Here is a 19979-nt window from a genome sequence, read left to right as displayed (position 1 = left end):
TTCTTGTTGGCCACTGTATTCCCAGCTAGGTGCTCAGTATTTGTTGAATGAATGAATGAATGAAAAATACAATCCAGCGGGCCTCTGACTCATTTTTTAAAACTTGAGCCAAGTCCCTTGACCTCTCTGAGCTGGTGTGTGTCCCCATCAGTGAAGCCAGAGACGTTTAAGTCATCTAGAGGTCCTGCCAAGCAGGATTAATAGAGCAATAATATTAATAATACCAATAATCATAACTAAACATATGGAGCACTGCTATGGAGGGAATAACGTTACGTCCACGTTATAGAAGAGGAAACTGAGACACAGAAGCATGAAAGGCTCCTGGAGGGGGGGTTTCATGATGTTTTGGAAGAAAGACTGGGGATCGGACGGAGTAGTAGAGAAGAGGATCCACAACCCAGAGGAAAAGGCCTAGTCCAGAGCCATCGGGCGGCGCAGTCTGCTGACGTTGTAGGAGGGACGAACGCCGCCCGGAACCCGCCCAACTCAACCTCCGCGCATGCGCCGCGAGCACCGGCGCCGGAGCCGCCAGCACGCGCAGAAGGCGGACACAGGCTGGGCGGAAGCGGCCCGGCGGCCTGGGGCGGCGAGAGTGCGAGTAGGCGTTTAAAGGAGCCTTCGGCACCCGGGTCGGTTAGCCGCCGGGACTGCTGACGGTGAGGCCTAAGTAGCCCCAGGAGTCGGGATCTAGAAGGTAGAGGAGAAGCGGGGCTGTCTGACTCCCGGAGGTGACAAGGGGAGAGGGGCTGTGTGAATACCCTCCATGGGCAGTAATGGGATGACTATCCCCAGGGAGCACTGCGGAGGAGAGAGGCGGCTGAGGGACTGCACTTTCTGGGGCCCCCCGGGAGAGTCAGAGGACAGTTAAGAGGGATCACAGGCCCGGCTTGGTACGGTCACCCCCCTTCCCACTCCCTGCTCTCAGCATTCTGTCACCTCCCTACCCCGTCGCGGTGCCCAGCCATGGCCAGACCTCCCGTGCCCGGTTCGGTGGTTGTCCTAAACTGGCACGAGAGTGCCGAGGGCAAGGAGTACCTGGCTTGCATTCTGCGCAAGAACCGCCGGCGGGTGTTTGGTAAGTGCCTCCCCCTTTCCTCCAGCCTGCCACTTGTCTTTCCCTGGGGAGAAGGGTGTCACCTGTTGCACCCTGAGGAGAGCAGAGAGGCAGGGCAGTGAGGGCCTGCTCCACTGCAGTCTTCAGCAGTCTTCAGCCTGGGGGACTGAAAGCCCTATCTCTGGGACCCCCACCCCTAAATCTCCTTAGAGCTAATTCCATCGTCAGAGCCAGGAACATGGAAACAGCAGAAACCCTGCCAGCAACCACTATCACCAGAGATGCAGTTGATTGAGCCCTCCCCTGGTACCAGGCCCTCTGTTGGGGACGTTACACAGTGCACGCTCATTTAACCTCTCAACAGCACATGGTACAGACTTGGCTAAGATCACACCCCAATAAATAGAGGTGAGCCTCTTCCATGTCCTGCTGTCTCTGCGATGAGACGCTGGTGTTCCCCATGGTGAAACTGACTCACCCAGGTAGGGCCCAGCTGTCAGGCCGGCAGAGATGCCTGGAGTCCAGCTCTGGCCAGGAGAAGCAAGGTGCCAGAAGACTTAAGACCAGAGAGTGAGATAGCTAGAACCAAAATTTGTGAATAAGTCAACTGTTTGTTTTTTTTTAAAGAAATTATATTACATTCAAAAAATGACCCTCTAGAAGGCCGGGCCCGGTGGCCTGTAATCCCAGCACTTTGGGAGGCCGAGGTGGGCAAATCATCTGAGGTCAGGAGTTCAAGACCAGCCTGGCCAACATGGCAAAACCCTGTCTTTCCTAAAAATACAAAAATTAGCCGGGCGTGGTGGCAGGCGCCTGTAATCCCAGCTACTTGGGAGGCTGAGGCAGGAGAATCACTTGAACCCAGAAGACAGAGGTTGTAGTGACCCTAGATCGAGCCATTGCATTCCATCCCAGGTGACAAGAGTGAAACTCTGTCTCACAAAAAAAAAAAAGACCCTCTAATATGGCCACTGTCCGTCTAATCCCATGATGGATGGGCGGCTGTATTTGGGGTCACACATACCCAGGCAAGTGACCCAGGCTCCACCACTGCTAGCTGTATGACTGGGGATAAGTGAACTCTAGCCTCAAGTCCCACCTCTGTAAAATGGGGGTAATCACAGTATTTACCCCATAGAGTTACTGGGGAAATTAATAAGGAGTGTGTTTATAACATACCAAGCAGGTTCTGGCATGCAGGGGGTGTTCACTGAAGGTTGGCTGTTATTGTATTTTTTTTTTTTTTTTTTTTTTGAGACGGAGTCTTGCTCTGTCGCCCAGGCTGGAGTGCAGTGGTGCAGTCTTGGCTAACTGCAAGCTCCGCCTCCCGGGTTCATGCCATTCTCCTGCCTCAGCCTCTCCGAGTAGCTGGGACTACAGGCGCCCGCCACCACGCCTGGCTAATTTTTTGTATTTTTAGTAGAAACGGGGTTTCACTGTGGTCTCGATCTCCTGACCTCGTGATCCGCCCGCCTCGGCCTCCCAAAGTGCTGGGATTACAAGCATGAGCCACCGCACCCGGTCTCGTTATTGTATTTATTTTGCATTTAGTTGTGTTGAGTGGAAGAGAATTGAGTGAAGGTCGAGCTGATTTTCTGGGAACATCATAGAATCCACTGACCATATTAGCTATGCCACAGATAGGATCAAGCAGCCATAACTTAGAGGAATGGCAGTGATGGCTTTTAATTTTTGTGTTTTCATTTTAACCACAGACATTTGGGGGGTTTTTTAACAGCTGGGTTTATGCACCTGAATGTATCATTCAGTGGTTGTCATGCAGGCCCCACAACAAACGTTGAGAGCAGCTAGTAAATAAATATCAACAGAGTGACTATAATCACTTAGGCCAGTCTCTTTGTATCCCAGACTTCTGTAAAGTTGGGTTGAGTATTAAGAGCCACAGATGGGGCCGGGCGCGGTGGCTCACACCTGTAATCCCAGCACTTTGGGAGGCCGAGGCAGACAGATCACCTGAGGTTGGGAGTTCGAGACCAGCCTGACCAACATGGAGAAACCCTGTCTCTAAAAATACAAAATTAGCCAGGCATGGTGGCACATGCCTGTAATCCCAGCTACTCAGGAGGCTGAGGCAGGAGAATCACTTGAACATGGGAGGTGAAAGTTGCAGTGAGCCGAGATCACGCCATTGCACTCCAGCCTAGGCAACAAAAGCGAAACTCCGTCTCAAAAAAAAAAAAAAGAACCACAGATGGTTGGTTAGCCCTGAAGAAGCCATTAGAAATGAGGTTGTCCTTGGCTGTGTGTGGTGGCTCATGCCTTGTAGTCCCAGCACTTTCGGAGGCCAAGGTGGGAGGATTGCTTGAGCCCAGAAGCTCAAGACCAGCCTGAGCAACATAGTGAGACCCCATCCATATTAAAAATAGAAGGTAAAGAAAAAAATAAAAATAAATAAATGAGATTGTCCAGCCCAGGATCTGATGGGGCAAATGCAGGATTTACCCCCGTCTTAGTCCATTTTATGCTGCTATAACAGAATACCACACTCTGAGTTATTTATTTATTTATATTTTTTTGAGACGAAGTCTCACTCTGTCGCCCAGGCTGGAGTGCAGTGGTGTGATCTTGGCTTAGCAACTTCCACCTCCCAGGTTCAAGCAATTCTCCTGCCTCAGCCTCCCAAGAAGCTGGGATTATAGGCACCCACCACCACACCCAGCTAATTTTTTGTATTTTTTTTTGTAGAGATGGAGTTTCACCATGTTGGCCAGGCTGGTCTCGAACTCTTTTTTTTTTTTTTTTTTTGAGATGGAGTCTCGCTCTGTCACCCAGGCTGGAGTGCAGTGGCGCGATCTCAGCTCACTGCAAGCTCTGCCTCCCGGGTTCACGCCATTCTCCTGCCTCAGCCTCTCCAAGTAGCTGGGACTACAGGCACCCGCCACCACGTCCGGCTAATTTTTTGCGTTTTTAGTAGAGACGGGGTTTCACCGTGGTCTCGATCTCCTGACCTCGTGATCCGCCCGCCTCGGCCTCCCAAAGTGCTGGGATTACAAGCGTGAGCCACTGCACCTGGCCGGGTCTTGAACTCTTGACCTCAGGTGATCTGCCCACCTTGGCCTCCCAAAGTGCTGGGATTACAGGTGTGAGCCACTGCACCAGGTCTCCTCTGGGTAATTTATAATGAACAGAAGCTCATTTGGCTCATGGTTCTGGAGGCTGGGAAGTCTAAACATGGCAGCAGCATCTGGAAAGGGCCTTCATGCTGTGTCATCCCATGGCAGAAGGCAGAAGGGCAACAGCAGGACAGCAAGAGGCACCCAAACTGGCTTTTATAACAAACCCACTCCCTCAATAACAACATTAATCCATTTATGAGGGCAGAACACTCGAGCTGATCACCTCGTGTTAGGCCCCACTTCCTAACACTGCTGCATTGGCGATTAAGTTTCCAACACATGAACTTTGGGGGACACCTTCAAACCATAGCACCCCTTGACCCCACCTGGCTCTCTGTTTGCCCTAGGGCTGCTTGAGCGGCCAGTGCTGCCGCCGCCTGTGTCCATTGACACTGCCAGCTACAAGATCTTTGTGTCCGGGAAGAGTGGTGTGGGCAAGACGGCACTGGTGGCCAAGCTGGCTGGGCTGGAGGTGCCTGTGATGCACCACGAGACCACTGGTGAGTGGGACCTCAATCCTTTGCCCATCCTGGGAGGCCTTCCTTGGGGGTGGAGGCAAGAACCTGGCCCTGGACCACCTCTTACTCTGTAGCCTTGGGAAGTCACTTCACCTCTCTGAGCCTACGTGGGCTCCTTGGTCCCAATGGGATAATAGTACCCCCCCCTCCAACAGGGTTGTTGTGTGGTTGCCACTAGAGGTGGTGGTGGTAACATGCCTAGCTTGATGCTCAAGGTAGATGCTCAGGAAATGCTAATCTTGCTTTCTTGTTTCTCACCACTGGGTGCTGATTGTTCCACCATGTTGAAATATCTCCCAGTGCCCTAGGCCCTTTAGGTCTCCCTGGACATACGAACGAAACTGCTTTGCCATAGCTAGGGCTGCATCTTCCTGGTGTACCAGAGTCTCCTCCAGGGCCGGTCTCTGTTTCTCCCATCAGACAGAATTATCCCGGGTCAAGTACTGTGCCTCCCTCATCAAACTGGGGACCCATCAGGGCTGGAATGTATCTCTTCTTCCTATTCCTTCCTGGCCCCCTATTCCTCCCATCTCCACCTCTCTTATGCTGAATGGCTGACCCTGGCTCCCCCTCAGGCATCCAGACCACCGTGGTATTTTGGCCAGCCAAGCTGCAGGCCAGCGGCCGTGTCGTCATGTTTCGTTTTGAGTTCTGGGACTGTGGAGAGTCTGCGCTCAGGAAGTTCGATCATATGCTGCCGGTGAGCAGGCATGTGGGCCTGGGTGGGCTCTGCTAGGGGCCGATTGGGTATTAATGAGCTCAAGGCACTGCTCAGAGACCTGAGCTGGCACTAGAGACTGAGTCCCAGCCCATGCTCGTCCTAGGACTAGCGGCTCCTTGCTCTGGGTGGGCCTCAGTTTCCCAATCTGTGAAAGGAGGGATTATTCCTGATTCTTCTCAGGGCCCTGCAGCTGATGGGAGGTGACATGGTTATATGCCTCTCCATCACCAGGCTTGCATGGAGAACACAGATGCCTTCCTCTTCCTCTTCTCCTTCACTGACCGTGCCTCCTTTGAAGACCTCCCTGGACAGCTGGCCCGCATAGCAGGTGAGGCCCCTGGTGTCAGGATGGTCGTCGGCTCCAAGTATCCTTTGGATACCCTTGGCAAGTCATGGAGCAAGGGGGTCAGGGGCCCAGCCTCTGCCCGGGCATGGAATTCAGCACCTGGGCTTTTACTTAAAGGGTACAGCATGGCTACCCCAGCTCCTGGGTGTGGGCTCCAGGGAGGAGGGAGAGGCAGGGTCTGATGGGCGGCTGTGCAGAGGCACCCAGTCAGGCTCCTTGACCCTCCTCCAGATTTGACCAGTACATGCACACGGACGTGCCCGAGCGGGACCTCTCAGCCTTCCGGCAGGCCTGGGAGCTGCCCCTGCTACGGGTGAAGAGTGTGCCGGGGCGGCGGCTGGCTGATGGGCGCACGCTGGACGGGCGGGCTGGGCTGGCCGACGTTGCCCACATACTCAACGGCCTTGCTGAGCAGCTGTGGCACCAGGACCAGGTGGCGGCTGGCCTGCTTCCCAACCCCCCAGAGAGTGCTCCTGAATGAATCACGAGTGGGTGCCTGTGATCCCACCCCCAACCCTTAGGTCTCGATATAGGGCTGGAGGCTAGGGCAGGAACATGGATCCTATCTGGAGGACTGGCCAGCATGGCCTGATCAGGGAGGATGTGGCCAGAGAAGGCCCACCCCAGAGCAGCGCTTTCCTTGCAGAATTCACGGCAGGGAGGTGGGGACCAAGGCCCTGAGCTGGAACGTCTCCTGCGGCCTTTCCCCCTTTGGCATTACCCATGGAGGGTGACTGAGAGAGGGGGTGCCTCTCAAGTGATTTCAATCAAGAACCTGTATTGGTTGAGGTGACACCATCTGTTGTAACAGATAAACCCCAAAATCCCAGTGCTGAACTCCAGAGACGTGTTCATTCTTGCGTAGGCCTCAGCTCTGGAGGAGGTGACGGTGGGCGTGGGGCTCTGCTCCAAGCACTCCTGCAGAGACCCAGCCCCAGAGACCCTGCCCTGCCCAGTTGCCCTAGGGCATCAGCACCCAGTCAGCAGCCAGGGAGTGAGTGCAGGCGGGAGGTGGCCCCCAGCTTTCTGCGGACCAGGCCCAGGGTGGCACCTTGTTCTGCCCACATTCCAGAGGCCAGCACCCAGCAGTCATGGTCATGTGGCGCTGTGGGGGAGGCTGGGACATGGAGTCCACCTGTGAGTCCAGGAGTCAAGCCATCGCTCTGCAGAGCCCTTTTTTTTTTTTTTTTTTCGGAGTCTTGCGCTGTGGCACAGGTTGGAGTGCAGTGATGTGATCTCAGCTCACTGCAACCTACACCTCCTGGGTTCAAGCGATTCTCTTGCCTCAGCCTCCCAAGTAGCTGGGATTACAGGTGCCAACCACCATGCCTGGCTAATTTTTGTATTTTTAGTAGAGATGGGGTCTCACTATGTTGGCCAGGCTGGTCTCGAACTCCTGACCTCAAATAATACGCCCCCCACAGTCTCCCAAAATGCTGGGATTACAGCGCGAGCCACTGCGCCTGGCCTGCAATGCCTTTCTTGATCATGGAGCTGTCAGGCCAGGCTTAGGATAGGAGTCCTGGCAGCCCAGGGGCACCTGAAAGCAGCACGATGCAGGGTCAAGGACCATCCCAGTGGGGGTCAGGGCATGAACTGGCCTGAGAGGCAGCTCTGCCCTGTGGGAGGCCATCGAGGACAGGAGCTGGGAGAGTAGTGAGTAGGCCCAGCCTTGTGTCTTGGCTCTGCCCCATAAGCCAGAGACACTGGTGGAAGTAGGCTAAGGAGGATGAGGGGAAGGCCCTAGGGAAAGGGGCCTTTATATGACCCCCTCCAATGAACCCCTGCCTGACCCCATAGAAGAACCCCTGGGCTGAGGCCTGTCCTGCGTCTGGCTCAAAGCAGTGTCCCCAAAGCCAGCTGACTCTCAGAACTCTGCAGCTGTGCCCAGGCCCCACTCACACAATATGACCTGTGCTCACACACCTGCGCTAGGACGAAAGCACTTTCCACTCCTGCCTGCTGGCACACAGGAGGCCCAGACTCACCTGTCCTGATGCCTGTGCCCAAGTACACTGCTCACATGCCCACGCACACTGCCAGCCTGTCCACCCTCGGTACTGCCACCTACGTTTGTCAACCCTTCCAGGGTCTGGGCCAGAGGAAGAACTGATTCCAGCACCTTCTCACCCCTGACTAAGGCTTAGAGCTCAGGCCCTGTACTTATCCCACACCCCAAGAAGGAATGTCCCTGGACGGGACCCTCGCCTCAGAGCCTGCAGGCCGGCTCCCACTCCTGCAGCCCTCAGCCCTGCTTTCAGGTGGGCCTGTCTACGTCCCCCTCTGTCCTTAACTCCAGGAGACCTTAGCTCACGTGGACAGAAATGGAGTGGGGGGAAAGGCCCTGAAGGCAGCCCCAGGCCTGACTGGGGGCCTCCAGCTACCCCACATCCCAGCCAGTCATCTCTGGGCATAAACCCCCACCCTCCAGAAAGGAGGCTTCCTGTCCCTCTTGGGCACCAGCTCAGCCAAAAGCCAGAAAGCTGCTCTGGAGCATAACCTGACCCCCCCACGGCGAGGTAGGGCAGTCTTCTGGCTGGCACTGCTCTAGTCATAGAATTGACCCCTCATCCACCTTTACCCCAAACAAGAGGTGTCTCCCTGGGTGAGGACAAAGTGGGGAGGGCAACAGGGCTGGGGCTTAGAGCCCCTCCACCAGCCATCCAGGGCTGTCTTCTCAGCTCCTCCCAGTGCAGCACCGGTGCCACTTTAGTATTTAGTAGGCCACCCCCAGGGCCTCCATCACCACAGTGCAGAACTGGAAGCCACAATGCTTTGAATAGTTGACGCCTGTGCCTCCTGGGAGGTCTTTGGGCAGCCCTGTGGAGAGTGAGTGAGAGGAGAGTGTGTTCTTACATGCACATGTTCAGGCTGATGGCATGGGACTGTGACCTGTCCGGTCACACAGGGTCTCAAACTCCAAGGAGCCCCACACCTGGTTTAATGCTCTGCTGTTGCCCTCTTGCTGATGCCCTTATTTTTTTAGAGACAGGGTCTTGCTCTGTCGCCCAGGCTGGAGTGCAGTGGCACAATCATCATTCACTGCAGCCTCGAACTCCTGGGCTCAGGTGATCCTCCCCGTTTCTCTCCAGCCTCAGAAGTAGCTCCCACCCTACCCAGCTAATTTTAAAACTTTTTGAGAGATAGAGTCTCACTATATTGCCCAAGCTGGTCTCAAACTCCTGGGCTCCACTGGGTGCAGTGGTGCTAAGAGGGAGTAGGGCACATGAGAGGTAAGGGCCTTGTTATAGGAGGAAGAGCCCTGAACTAAGAATTGCAAGAGGTGCTGAGGCCAAAGAGTCCGCGAGGAAAGGGCGCGCAGCTCACGCCCCTCGGCCTGCGGAAGGGAGGGCAAGGAGGATTCTACGGTTCCTGGGAGGACGCGAAGAGCCAAGAGTCCCGGCGGGCCGGCGCCTGGGTAAAGGCCCCGAGGCCGGGTCCCCATCCCTGGAAGGGCGGCGTCCACACTCCTGAGAGGCACGGGGCGCCCAGGGCTCGGACGCTGAAAGCCTGCCGGCTCCTGCAGCTTCTGGGAGCCAAAGAATGTCAGCCGGGAGGATCCTGCACACGGCGCTTAATTCAGGTACTGGATACCCAGGGGAGGATGCGGGATCCCGAAGCCCGGGTGGGGGTCCCCATGGTCTTCGTGTTGGGGGTAGGCGCGGAACGCTAAGCCTGGGCCTATTGGGAGCCATAGTCTTCCTGATGGCTGGTGCTTATTGGGCTTTTTTCAGTTGAATTTCGAAATGCAGTTGAATTTCTTACTTTGGAAACAAAATGGCGGATCTAAGATTTTAATGATTATATTTTGCCTTTTTTGGTGCATATGCAGTTTCTGTAGAGCAGTGGTTATCATGTTTGCCTCACCCGTGAAAGGTCCCTGGTTCGAGACCGGTTGGAAACATGGTGTTTTTTGTTTTTTGTTTTTGTCCCTAAATTTAGTGAGTATAATCGAGGTTGGGAAATAAACAGAAAAGTAGTTGAACCTGTGGCTACATTTTAGCCCTCCTCAATCTAGACAGATTGTTGACCAGGCTACAATTTCCACTGGTCTGCCAGCAAGAGGCCTGCTTAATATTAGCTTTTGTTCCAGAAATTCCTTAAGGTTCTCTTCATTCTCTTTTTTCGCCTGGATTTTCACAGGCTGACACTGAAAGTGGATGACAGCACATTTCCTAAAAGTCCCGCTAGGCTTCGCTTTACTCTGATAAGTTGCAGATCTGGCTGATTTGCGGGGCAACAAAAACAAAATATTTTTTTAAAAGGTTCTAAATCTGCATCTGGAAGTCGTAGAGTCAATATTCTGAAATCACACAAATTATGTATATACATTTGCATGCATACCCCTTCCCCAAATAATCCTCAGAAAACCGGTTAAGTTTTAGCATCTGTGACTCAGAGATGCATATGAGGCCTTTGTAAATTTAGAAGTTGAGAGTAGAAAGTACAGGTTTGTATTTTAGAAGGAGATTTGGGAATAAATGTAGCTCTGGTTGATATAGATCATATGTTAAGGTTTGTTGGCCAGAGCTGGTGGGTGTCTTGGATGTTGAGCAAAGAACAGAGAACAGCCAAAGCTCTGCGAGGTGAATTCGAAGGGTAATTTCCTTGTTGGGCTCAAGTTTATGACTCAGCCTGGACCTAGCTTGGCTTCTCAGCTAGAGAAGAAGCATAATTCCATGTCACAGCTCCTGTCTTTGAAAGAGTCATAATGACTCCCAGACCCAACACGTGGGGGAAACTCTGGATTTGTCTCTTCAGTTGAATGTCTCAGGGAAAATTGAAGAAAGAAATCTCTCTACTATTTGAACTTCATCAAAAGACTAATAGGTTAATATTTTGACCGTCAATATTTCCTTAAACTAGTCTACTCTTTGCATAGCTAACACATCAAAACATATTAACTTAGGAAATGGGATTCGCCCAAACAATGAAACATTGACAGCAAGCACTCTTAATCTTTTCATATCACATTTCCTTCAAATGCTTTATACATCTTCAAGCAGACAAATAATAATATTATAATGATTACGAGACTGATCATTACTCTTTTGCCAAAAAAACCAGCGACAAAAGACTAACTTAGTGGACCAACCATTGTTTCTTCATTATCTCTACCTTGATTCTTTCCTTTTATTTTCTCTGTCTTCTAATTCTGCTTTGCTTCTTATTTCCTCCCTGGATTTGAACTTTACTTACCTAAACTACCAGTTAGGTTACCTTCTCAGGTAGCAGTTTGAGGTTGACAATGGAAGATTTAGGATTAGAAAAAAGAAACATAAATGAATTTCTGATGTTTTATTATACGGGTTTGTAATGCAGGTAGAAAGACCTTTTTCAGAGTTAAGAGTTTGATCCAGTGCCAGCCTCCGGGTAATGCCCTGGTTCCACCCTGCCTCCTCCACCTCCCCAGGCCATCACTCCAAGCAGAGTGCACAATTTTCTGGCAGGGAGTTGGGCTGCCTGGATTCCCATCTCAGCCCCGAAACTTCCCAGCATTGAGAGCAACCAAATCGTGTGTGTGTGTGTGTGTGTGTGTGTGTGTGTGTGTGTGTGTGTGTGAGAGAGCCCAAGTCTCGCTCTGTTGCCTATGCTGGAGTGCAGTGGCACAGTCTCAGCTCACTGTAACTGTCTCTGGAGTTCAAGTGATTTTCCTGCCTCAGCCTCTGGACCTCAGCATCCCAGGTAGCTGGGACTATAAGCGTGGGCCACCATGCTCAGCTAATTGACCTGCCCTGCCCTGCCCTGCCGTGCCCTGCCCTGCCTTGCCCTTCGTCTTTTTTTGACAGAGCCTCCCTCTGTCTCCGAGGCTGGAGTGCAATGGTGCAGTCTCAGCTCACTGCGACCTCTGCCTCCTGGGTCCCAGTTCAAACAATTCTCCTGCCTCAGCCTCCTGAGTAGCTGGGATTACAGGCGCCTGCCACCGCACCTAATTTTTGGATTTTTAGTAGAGACGGGGTTTCACCATGTTGGCCAGGCTGGTCTCGAACTGCTGACTTCGTGATCTGCTCACCTCGGCCCCCCAAAGTGGTGGGATTACAGGCGTGAGCCACCATTCCCAGTCTTTTCTTTCTTCTTTTTTGAGACAGAGTCTTGCTCTGTTGCCCAGGCTGGAGTGCAGCGGTTCGATCTCGGCTCACTGCAAGCTCTGCTTCCCGAGTTTAAGCAATTCTCCAACCTCGGCCTCTCGAGTAGCTGGGATTACAGGCACGTGCCACCACGCCCAGCTAAGTTTTGTGTTTTTAGTAGAGATGGGGTTTCACTATGTTGGCCAGGCTGGTCTCGAACTCCTGACCTCAGATGATCTGCCCACCTCAGCCTCCCAGAGTGCTGGGATTACACGCTTGAGACACTGCGCCTGGCCAATTTTTGTATTTTCAGTAGACACAGGGTTTTACCATGTTGGCCAGGCTGGTCTTAAACTCCTGACCTCAAGTGATTCACCTGCCTTGGACCCCACAGTGCTGGGATTACAGGCCTGAGCCACCACACCCAGTCAAGAGAACAAGCAAATCACTTAACTGCTTTGTGCCAGCCTTGCCTGGGAAGAGGATTAATTGTTCCTTACCTGTCAGGAAGTTGTCATGAAGTGCCTAGCACAGTAGGCACTCAGTATGGAGAGACTTGAGGTGATGCAGCGGCCACCCTTGCACTGGACCCTGGGAACAGCGGTGGATGGAAGAGACAATGCCCAGCCCTCATGGTGCTCATGGTCAGGGTGGGGTGGCAGACATCAGACCCCCGGAGGGTGGGATGAGCTCACTGTAAACCAGCCTGTGGCCAGAGAGGCCTCTGAGGGAGGGGGATGGCCCTAAAGGATGGGCCAGTCAAAGAGAGACCATGGGGAGAGGGGGAGCAGCATGTACAGAGGCCCTAGCGCTGGGACAAAGAATGTTCTAGACATGGGGGATGCAGGGTGACCAGTTTGTAAAGGGTTAGAGGGTTTCAGCTGGGATGGGCAAGAAGGCCCCTAAGCTATAGCAGAGAAGTTGGGTTTGATTCTGAGGGCTGTTGGGAAAGGCAGGGATGACAGTGAGTGAGATGGCATTTGGGAGTGAGTGAGATGCCTGGGGTGGCCCGTGGCTCCTGCATCACTGAGCAAGTCTTCTCTTCTAGGAAGTGGGGAAGGGCTCAGCAGCCCCAGCACCTTAGAATGCAGCCCTGGGTCTCAGCCACCATCTCCAGGACCTGCCATCTCCCTGGCTCCTCCAGACCTGGACCCGGAGGCAGTTCGTGGGGCCCTCCGGGAATTCCTGCAGGAGCTGCAGAGTGCCCAGAGAGAATGGGTAAGCCTGGGTGTGCGTGGCTGGATAGGGAACCTGGAGGGCCCTGGAGAGGTTGCAGGGTGTCAGAGCAGGGGTCTTCCTTTGTTCTCCCATGTCGGGGCTGCAGGACAAACTTCAGACCCAGACCAGTGCCCTGAATTGCCAGCTGGCCGAGATGGAGGCTGAGAGGGACAGCGCAACCTCGAGGGCCAGGCAGCTGCAGAAGGCGGTGGCTGAGAGTGAGGAAGGCGAGTCTGATCCTCGGGGTCCCTGTTCTCTCTCCTGTGTTTCAGGCAGTTGAGGCAGGAGCTGGGGGATTGGCCTCTGACCTTGCTGTGGCCCCCATGACCTGACTCGGGCTGTCTCCAAGAGGACCCTCCTCGGACAGCCTCACCTGTGTGCAGACTCGCACACTATGAAGGGTGCAGACAGTCTGGCCCTGCACTGGGTGGAGTGCAGGCTGGACATTTTATGACCTGGTTTGGGTCTCGGGGCTGTGCTTGGCCATGCCTGATGGGGTGGGTGGTGGCTGCAGCCCGGTGCAATGTGGATGGGCGGCTGAGCAGGGTCCAGGCAGAGCTGGCACTGCAGGAGGAGAGTGTGCGGCGCAGCGAGCGGGAGCTGCGTTCAAGCCATTCTCCTGCCTCAGCCTCCTGAGTAGCTGGGACTACAGGTGTGCACCACTGCACCTAGCTGATTTTTCGTATTTTTAGTAGAGATGGGATTTCACCATGTTGGCCAGGCTGGTCTTGAACTCCTGACCTCAGGTGATCCTCCCCCCCTCAGCCTCCCAAAGTGCTGGGATTCCAGGCGTGAGCCATGGTTCCCGGCCTATCAGTTTCTTAAGTGACCTTCCAGGGTTATTTTATATAAGCAAATAAAGCAGATTACACACACACACGCACACTTTTTTGTGTATACGCCTGGTAAAATTTCATCTTCACAGTTCTTGAAGATGCTTTCCTCACCTACTAGTTATAACTGGGAGGTGGCTCTGTGTCAGGCCAGGAAGAACTTCTCCACTGGTTTTTCTTGGCCACAGAGTGTTCCACTGAATGGATGTACCATCATGTACTTAGTAGCAGTCCCCTTTTGATAGACATTTAGGTTGTCACCAGGATTTTTTACATGAGCAATGCTGCAGCGAACCTCCTTGTCCACAAGCCATCTCCTCTGTGCTGGGGTATATCTTTGGATATGTTCTTAGAGGAGGAGCTGGTGGGGAAGGTCCTATGCATGCATAGTTTTCGGAGCTCTCCCTCAGTGCCCTCCATTGTGGTTGTACTCACCCTCCCACCAGCTGTGTAGGGGAGGGCCTGTTACCCCAGAGCCCCTCCCTGTGTATTATGTGACCCGTTTTTTTTTTCCCCCAATCTGATAGTGGACAAATGGCATCCCAGTGTAGGGTTGTTTTTTTTCCTTCCTCTTTAGTTTTTGAGATGGAGTCTCACTATGTTTCCCATGCTGGCCTCAAACTCCTGGGCTCAAGCAATCCTGAATCAGCTTCCCACATAGCTGGGACTGCAGGTGCATGCCACTGCACCCAGCACCATGTAGTTTTTATTTTTATTTTTATTTATTTATTTTTTTGAGACGCAGTCTCGCTGTGTCACCCAGGCTGCAGTGCAGTGGCATGATCTCAGCTTACTGCAACCTCCACCTCCTAGGTTCAAGCAATTCTCCTGCCTCATCCTCCCAAGTAGCTGGGACTACAGGAATGAGCCACAATGCCTGGCTAACTTTTTGTATTTTTAGTAGAGACGGGATTTCACCATGTTGGCCAGGCTGGTCTCGAACTCCTGACCTCAGGTGATCTGCCTGCCTCGGCCTCCCAAAATGCTGGGGTTATAGGTGTGAACCACCACGCCCGGCCCCAGCATAGTTTTAATTTGTAGTTGGGAGTGAGCCCCATCCCATCCCCAGCCTGTGCTCTCTCCCCAAGGGACCTGCTGCAGCTGGGAGGGGAGCTGGCCCAGACGTCACGAGCTGTCCAGGAGGTGGGCCTGGGACTGAGCACAGGCCTGCAGCAGGCAGAGAGCTGGGCCGAGGCAGCCCTGGAGAAGCAGGCCCTGCTGCAGGCCCAGCTGGAGGAGCAGCTGCGGGACAAGGGGCTCCACGAGAAGGACCTGGCCCAGCAGCAAATGCAAAGCGACCTGGACAAGGCTGACCTCAGTGCCAGGTGGGTACCTGGTGGGTGCCACACGAGGCAGGTGTCCCTGCAGAAGGTAAAACTGGAGAGTTGGGGAGAAGGGAGCATCTGTTCACTAGGGGCAGGGCCTTCCTCTGTGAGCTCAGCCAGTTTTCCCAGGCACCCAACTGAGGTTCCGAAGGCACCTGCCCTGTGTATATCATAAACAGCTTAGCCTCCAGTGACAGAACTAGTGGCTGGGTGCGGTGGCTCACACCTGTAATCCCAGCACTTCGTTAGGCCAAGGTGGGGGGATCACCTGAGGTCAGGAGCTCAAGAGCAGCCTGCCCGACAGGTGAAACACCGTCTCTACTAAAAATACAAAAATTAGCTGGGCGTGGTAGCGCGTGCCTGTAATCCCAGCTATGAGGGAGGCTGAGGCAGGAGAATCGCTTGAACCCAGGATGCAGAGGTTGCAGTGAGCCAAGATCACATCGCTGTACTCCGGCCTGGATGACAGAGTGAGATTCTGTCTCAAAAAAAAAGAACTTGTGCCCCTTATTCCTGCCACCTGGACAAGTCCTCGAGTGCTTTCCCATGAGATAAAGCTGATGGGAACCTCATTCCTATTTCACATATGAGAAGTGTGAGGTCTGGAGAGGAGCTGGGACTTGCCTAAGGTCACAAAGCCAGGGAGGTGGATGTTAGGGTCCCTGCCTCGGGTTTGGAGAAGCATGATGGACACAGAGCTAGTGGATTTGAGAGGCAGGGGTGGTCCCCCACTCACCTCTGTTGTTCCCCCAACTCCAGAGTGACAGAGCTGGGCCTGGCAGTGGGGCATCTTCAGAAGCAGAATCTGGAGAAGGATCAGGTCAACAAGGACCTCACCAAGAAATTTGAGGCCCTGGTGAGCTGCAGCTGCCCCTGAGATGTGGCAGGGTGGGATGGGGTCCCGGCCAGATCCATGGACACAGGCTTAGGGCTAAGCTGCCTGGGCCACCCCCAGCGTCCCACTCACACGCAGGTTCAGTCCTAACAGGTGTGCAGGCTTTGTGGTAAGCACACTCACTTTCTCCATCCCATTTCTTCTTCACAGCAGCCCTGTAGCATAATCCTCATGACACAGATGGGGAAACTGAGGCCCAAGAGGGGAAATGGTTGTCCAGTCTCAGAGCCAGTAAGTGGGAGAGTCAGGACTTGAACTCCCATCTACTCTCTCCAGGTCCAGATGCGCAGCCTCTGGCAACCCAGCTCGCCCCCACACCCCCTCCCCCAACCAGTGGGACACTCACTCCTCCAAGGTACAGCCTGGTTTGGTCATCCCCCTGTCTGGGGCCTGGCCTGGGTTCTAGGTCTGGCTCTCCTCCATCAACTGTGTGACCTGGGGCAGGACACAGCTCTTCTCTGGGCCTAGTCTGTTCAGTGAGGGTCTCAGGCCTGCTGTGGGGTCTACCAGGTGGCTGGCCTATGGACATGGCTTCAGAGGCCACCTGATCAGTGGTGGGCCAGGGAGGGAGGGGAAGGGGAGGTTTCAGATAAGACAGAACCCCGGCCACCCTTTGTCTCCCTCACCACACTCCAGGAATCCCTGTGGCTACAGGAGCATGCAGCCCTGGAGACAGGACGGAGAGCGGCTACAGCAGAGCCTAAGGGACCTGGCACAGGTGTGAGCCCAGAGAGGTGGGAAGACAGGGCCCCACCAGGCAGTCCCAGGCTCCCCCACCACGTCTTTCGGTGGCCTGGGACTGAACTGCAAATGGGTGGGGGCCTGGGACCCAGGCTGTAGCTGCTCAGCACCCCTGCTAACTCACTTGGCCTCTGCGCTGGGGAGTCCCCAGTCTCAGAGGGGAGGCATGGCCCTTTCGGAGCCCACCTGTGAGCAATGCCAAATGATGTCTTTGCAATAAACGGGAGGCCTCAGCAGCGAACTGAGGACTGAGTTAGTGGAGGAGGTGAAATCAGGAAGGCTTCTTGTAGGAGGCAGCGTTTGGGATGAGGCGGCCCCCAGCCTCGCCTAGGCGTCTTTGCCCAGCTAACCCCGCGGTTCCTAACTCAGCAGCCTCCTTCTGCCTCCCTGCTCTACCCTCAGGCAGTCCTGTCGGAGGCTGAGAGCGGCGTCCAGCTGAGCGGCTCCAAGTGTACCATGGATGCGTCCGAGGGCAGCCTGCGGGGACTCTCGAGCCAGCGGACCCCGTCACCACCGCGGCGCTACTGGCCAGGGCGAGGCCCCTCCCGGGCCTGCTCAGACTCCTCCACGGTCGCTCGCCCTGATTCACTCCGCCCTGCACAAGCACCAGCTGCAGGTCCAGGTAGGAAGGGGCTTGAGCGTTCTGGGCGCAGCCAGAGGCCCAGCGGGAGGGGCTCGCGCCCTCCGGGTGGGGGCGGGGGCAGGGCCCAGGTCCGGGGGAGGAGTCTGAGCGCACTGGGGTGCAGCCACCAGAGCCCTGAGAAATAGTGTCTGAGGGTGTCAGGATCCCCAAGGAGGTGGCCGAGAGCTCTGTGTTGAAGCTGAGCCCAGAAGTGGGGGTGCTTGGGCAGCTGTGGGTGGGTGCTTGGGCGGCTGGTGGAGGGAGGAGGCTGTGGCAGTGTTAGGGTCCTGGTAGAGAGGGAGACTGGTCCCTGGTCATACAGAGCCAGGACCCTGGGAAAACGTCTAGCAAGGGGAATCAGAGCCTAGGATGAGAGCTTGGGAACTAGGGGCAGAGCCAGGGTAGGGAGGAGTCTGAGAGTGGAACCAGGATGCAAGGGGGAGGAGCCTGGGAGCCCTGGGTGGGGGTCAGAACCCAGGAGACTAGTGTGCCCAGGGGTTTGTCTGGCATCAGTGTGTGGGTGGGGGCTTTGATAGGAGTTGTCCGGGACCCCAGGGAGGTGAGTGCTCAGAGGATGGTGAGGGCACGTTGGGGAGTGGAATCCTGGCTCTCAAACGTAGGCCTCTATCCTGCCTCAGGCCAGGTCCAGGCCCTGGACCCCGCCTAGCGTAGGCTAGTGTGTATCCCTGGAACCAGAAGAGAGTAGGTGGGCTCTGGAGGCCTCAAAGGACCCCCCTCGACTCTGTGATCCCCATACCCCACGACATGCATGGGCGCTATGAGGCAAGCCAGGACCTGCTGGGCACCCTGCGGAAGCAGCTTAGCGACAGCGAGAGTGAGCGGCGGGCCCTAGAGGAACAGATGTAGTGCTTGCGGGACAAGACCGACCGCACCATGCAGGCCCACGAGGACGCCCAGCGCGAGGTGCAGCGGCTGTCTCTTACCTCAGCCTCCCGATAGGGGGACTACATCTCTGCCACCCTCACCCGGTTAATTTTTTTTTTTTTTGAGACGGATTTCACCTGTGGAGCAATCTCGGCTCACTGCATCCTCCACCTCCCGGGTTTAAGCAATTCTCACCTTAGCCTCCCGAGTAGCTGGGATTACAGGCATGCACCACCACCCCAGGCTAATTCTTAGTTTTAGTAGAGACGGAGTTTCTCCATGTTGGTCAGGCTGGTCTTGAACTCCCGACCTCAGGTGATCCTCCCACCTGGGCCTTCTAAAGTGCTGGGATTACAGGCATGAGCCACCACGCGTGGGCTATTTATTTTTAAGATGGAGTCTCACTCTGTAGCCTAGGCTGGATTGCAGTGGCGTGGTCTCAGCTCACCGCAACCTCTGCCTCCCAGGTTCAAGCAATTCTTCTGCCTCAGCCTCCCGAATAGCTGGAATTACAGGCGTGCACCACCATGTCTGGCTAATTTTTGCATTTTTAGTAGAGACGGGGGTTTCACCATGTTGGCCAGGCTGGTCTGGAACTCCTGCCTTCAGGTGATCCACCCGCTTCGGCCACCCAAAATGTTGGGATTACAGGTTGAGTCACTGTGCCCAGCCCAGTTTTGTGATCTTTAGAAAATCACTTCTCCATACCTCATTTTTCTCATGATACTTAAAAATGTAGCTTTCTTGTGAGGATCAAATAAGCTTATCTATATATAGCACTTAGAACAGTTTTTGGAACATGGTAAGTGCTCACTGAATGTTAGCTCTCATTTTATTAATATCATTATTGCCACTATATGCTGGACCTGTTCTAAGCATTCCGTGGATATTTAATCCTCACACCAGTCCTATGGAGTAGTTCCTGTTATTTTCAGCATTTTAGAGGTAGGAGAATGGAAACTGAAATGACCTGCACAGTCATGTGGCTCGTCCTGATCTGTCTTTCCCTAGGGGCTGGGGTGAGGTTCACAGAAGATAAAGTGCCTTGAGCACTTGGTGAACTGTAAAACTCCAAACCATTGAGGGCCCTAGTTTTATCTGTTCTCCTGGCCCAGAGCAGATGAGAAATAGCAAATTAGTGCGAAGGCAGAGGGTGGCAAACACAGGCCCTTCAGAAGGGCAGTTGGCAGCACTGGGGGAGGTGCCTGAAAAGCAGGAAAGCAGGCATTGCCGTCCCATGGTGTCGCCCACCTTGGTGGAGAGATAGGATTGAGCTTCTTTGTGAGCTCTTTGGAACGCTCTTCCTGACCCCTAACCAGTTTGGGGCCTGGGACTTGACACGTGGCTGGCACGTGCCAAATGAGAAGGGAGGCTGGGTGTGGTGGCACACGCCTGTAGTCCTAGCTACTCGGGAGCTGAGGCAGGAGAATCGCTTGAACCTGGGAGGCGGAGGTTGCAGTGAGCTGAGATTGTGCCACTGCACTCCAGCAAGGGTGACAGAGCAAGACTCGAGGTCAGGAGTTCTAGACCAGCCTTGCCAACATGGTGAAACCCCATCTCTACTAAAAACACAAAAATTAGCCAGGCATGATGGCGGACACCTGTAATCCCAG

At 54.3% G+C, this 19979-nt stretch overlaps 2 protein-coding genes across 5 annotated transcripts; both read left to right on the top strand.

Moving 5' to 3' along the window:
- Nucleotides 1-530: 530 nt before the first annotated feature.
- Nucleotides 531-13291, top strand: CPLANE2 (ciliogenesis and planar polarity effector complex subunit 2). Of its 4 annotated transcripts, XR_009214872.1 has the most exons (9): nucleotides 531-697; nucleotides 796-1078; nucleotides 4542-4694; nucleotides 5288-5412; nucleotides 5665-5798; nucleotides 6011-6267; nucleotides 7869-9362; nucleotides 12355-13065; nucleotides 13172-13291. XR_009214872.1 is itself a non-coding variant. In XM_058444130.1 (6 exons), exons 2-6 carry the CDS (start codon nucleotides 967-969, stop codon nucleotides 6258-6260), a joined length of 774 nt encoding a protein of 257 aa, XP_058300113.1. In that variant the 5' UTR covers nucleotides 531-659; nucleotides 796-966; the 3' UTR covers nucleotides 6261-6608. The 4 variants fall into 4 exon arrangements, 3 of the variants coding, with proteins under 3 accessions (XP_058300113.1, XP_032614940.1, XP_058300112.1); XM_058444130.1 differs by lacking the exons at nucleotides 7869-9362; nucleotides 12355-13065; nucleotides 13172-13291 and having other exon boundaries at nucleotides 531-659; nucleotides 6011-6608; XM_032759049.2 differs by lacking the exons at nucleotides 7869-9362; nucleotides 12355-13065; nucleotides 13172-13291 and having other exon boundaries at nucleotides 6011-6608.
- LOC116812980 (rootletin-like) lies at nucleotides 7965-17422 on the top strand. The gene is made up of 8 exons (XM_058443667.1): nucleotides 7965-8040; nucleotides 12896-13065; nucleotides 13172-13296; nucleotides 14987-15223; nucleotides 15983-16079; nucleotides 16269-16349; nucleotides 16755-16836; nucleotides 17262-17422. Exons 1-8 carry the CDS (start codon nucleotides 7965-7967, stop codon nucleotides 17279-17281), a joined length of 888 nt encoding a protein of 295 aa, XP_058299650.1. The 3' UTR covers nucleotides 17282-17422.
- The last annotated feature ends 2557 nt before the right edge of the window (nucleotides 17423-19979 follow it).

This window comes from Hylobates moloch, unplaced genomic scaffold (assembly GCF_009828535.3).
Source record: "Hylobates moloch isolate HMO894 unplaced genomic scaffold, HMol_V3 SCAFFOLD_9, whole genome shotgun sequence".
NCBI lineage: Eukaryota > Metazoa > Chordata > Mammalia > Primates > Hylobatidae > Hylobates > Hylobates moloch.
Note: the sequence above shows the minus strand (reverse complement) of the source record. Positions and strands in the feature narration are given on the sequence as shown.

Excerpts from the sequence above, each read along its gene's own strand:
- CPLANE2 (XM_058444130.1), top strand. The coding sequence starts at position 967 with ATGGCCAGACCTCCCGTGCCCGGTTCGGTGGTTGTCCTAAACTGGCAC. Across the intron at positions 1,079-4,541 it reads GAACCGCCGGCGGGTGTTTG|GGCTGCTTGAGCGGCCAGTG; the intron begins GTAAGTGCCTCC and ends TGTTTGCCCTAG. Across the intron at positions 4,695-5,287 it reads GATGCACCACGAGACCACTG|GCATCCAGACCACCGTGGTA; the intron begins GTGAGTGGGACC and ends GCTCCCCCTCAG.
- LOC116812980 (XM_058443667.1), top strand. The coding sequence starts at position 7,965 with ATGTCCCTGGACGGGACCCTCGCCTCAGAGCCTGCAGGCCGGCTCCCA. Across the intron at positions 8,041-12,895 it reads GCCCTCAGCCCTGCTTTCAG|GAAGTGGGGAAGGGCTCAGC; the intron begins GTGGGCCTGTCT and ends CTTCTCTTCTAG. Across the intron at positions 13,297-14,986 it reads GCTGAGAGTGAGGAAGGCGA|GGACCTGCTGCAGCTGGGAG; the intron begins GTCTGATCCTCG and ends TCTCTCCCCAAG.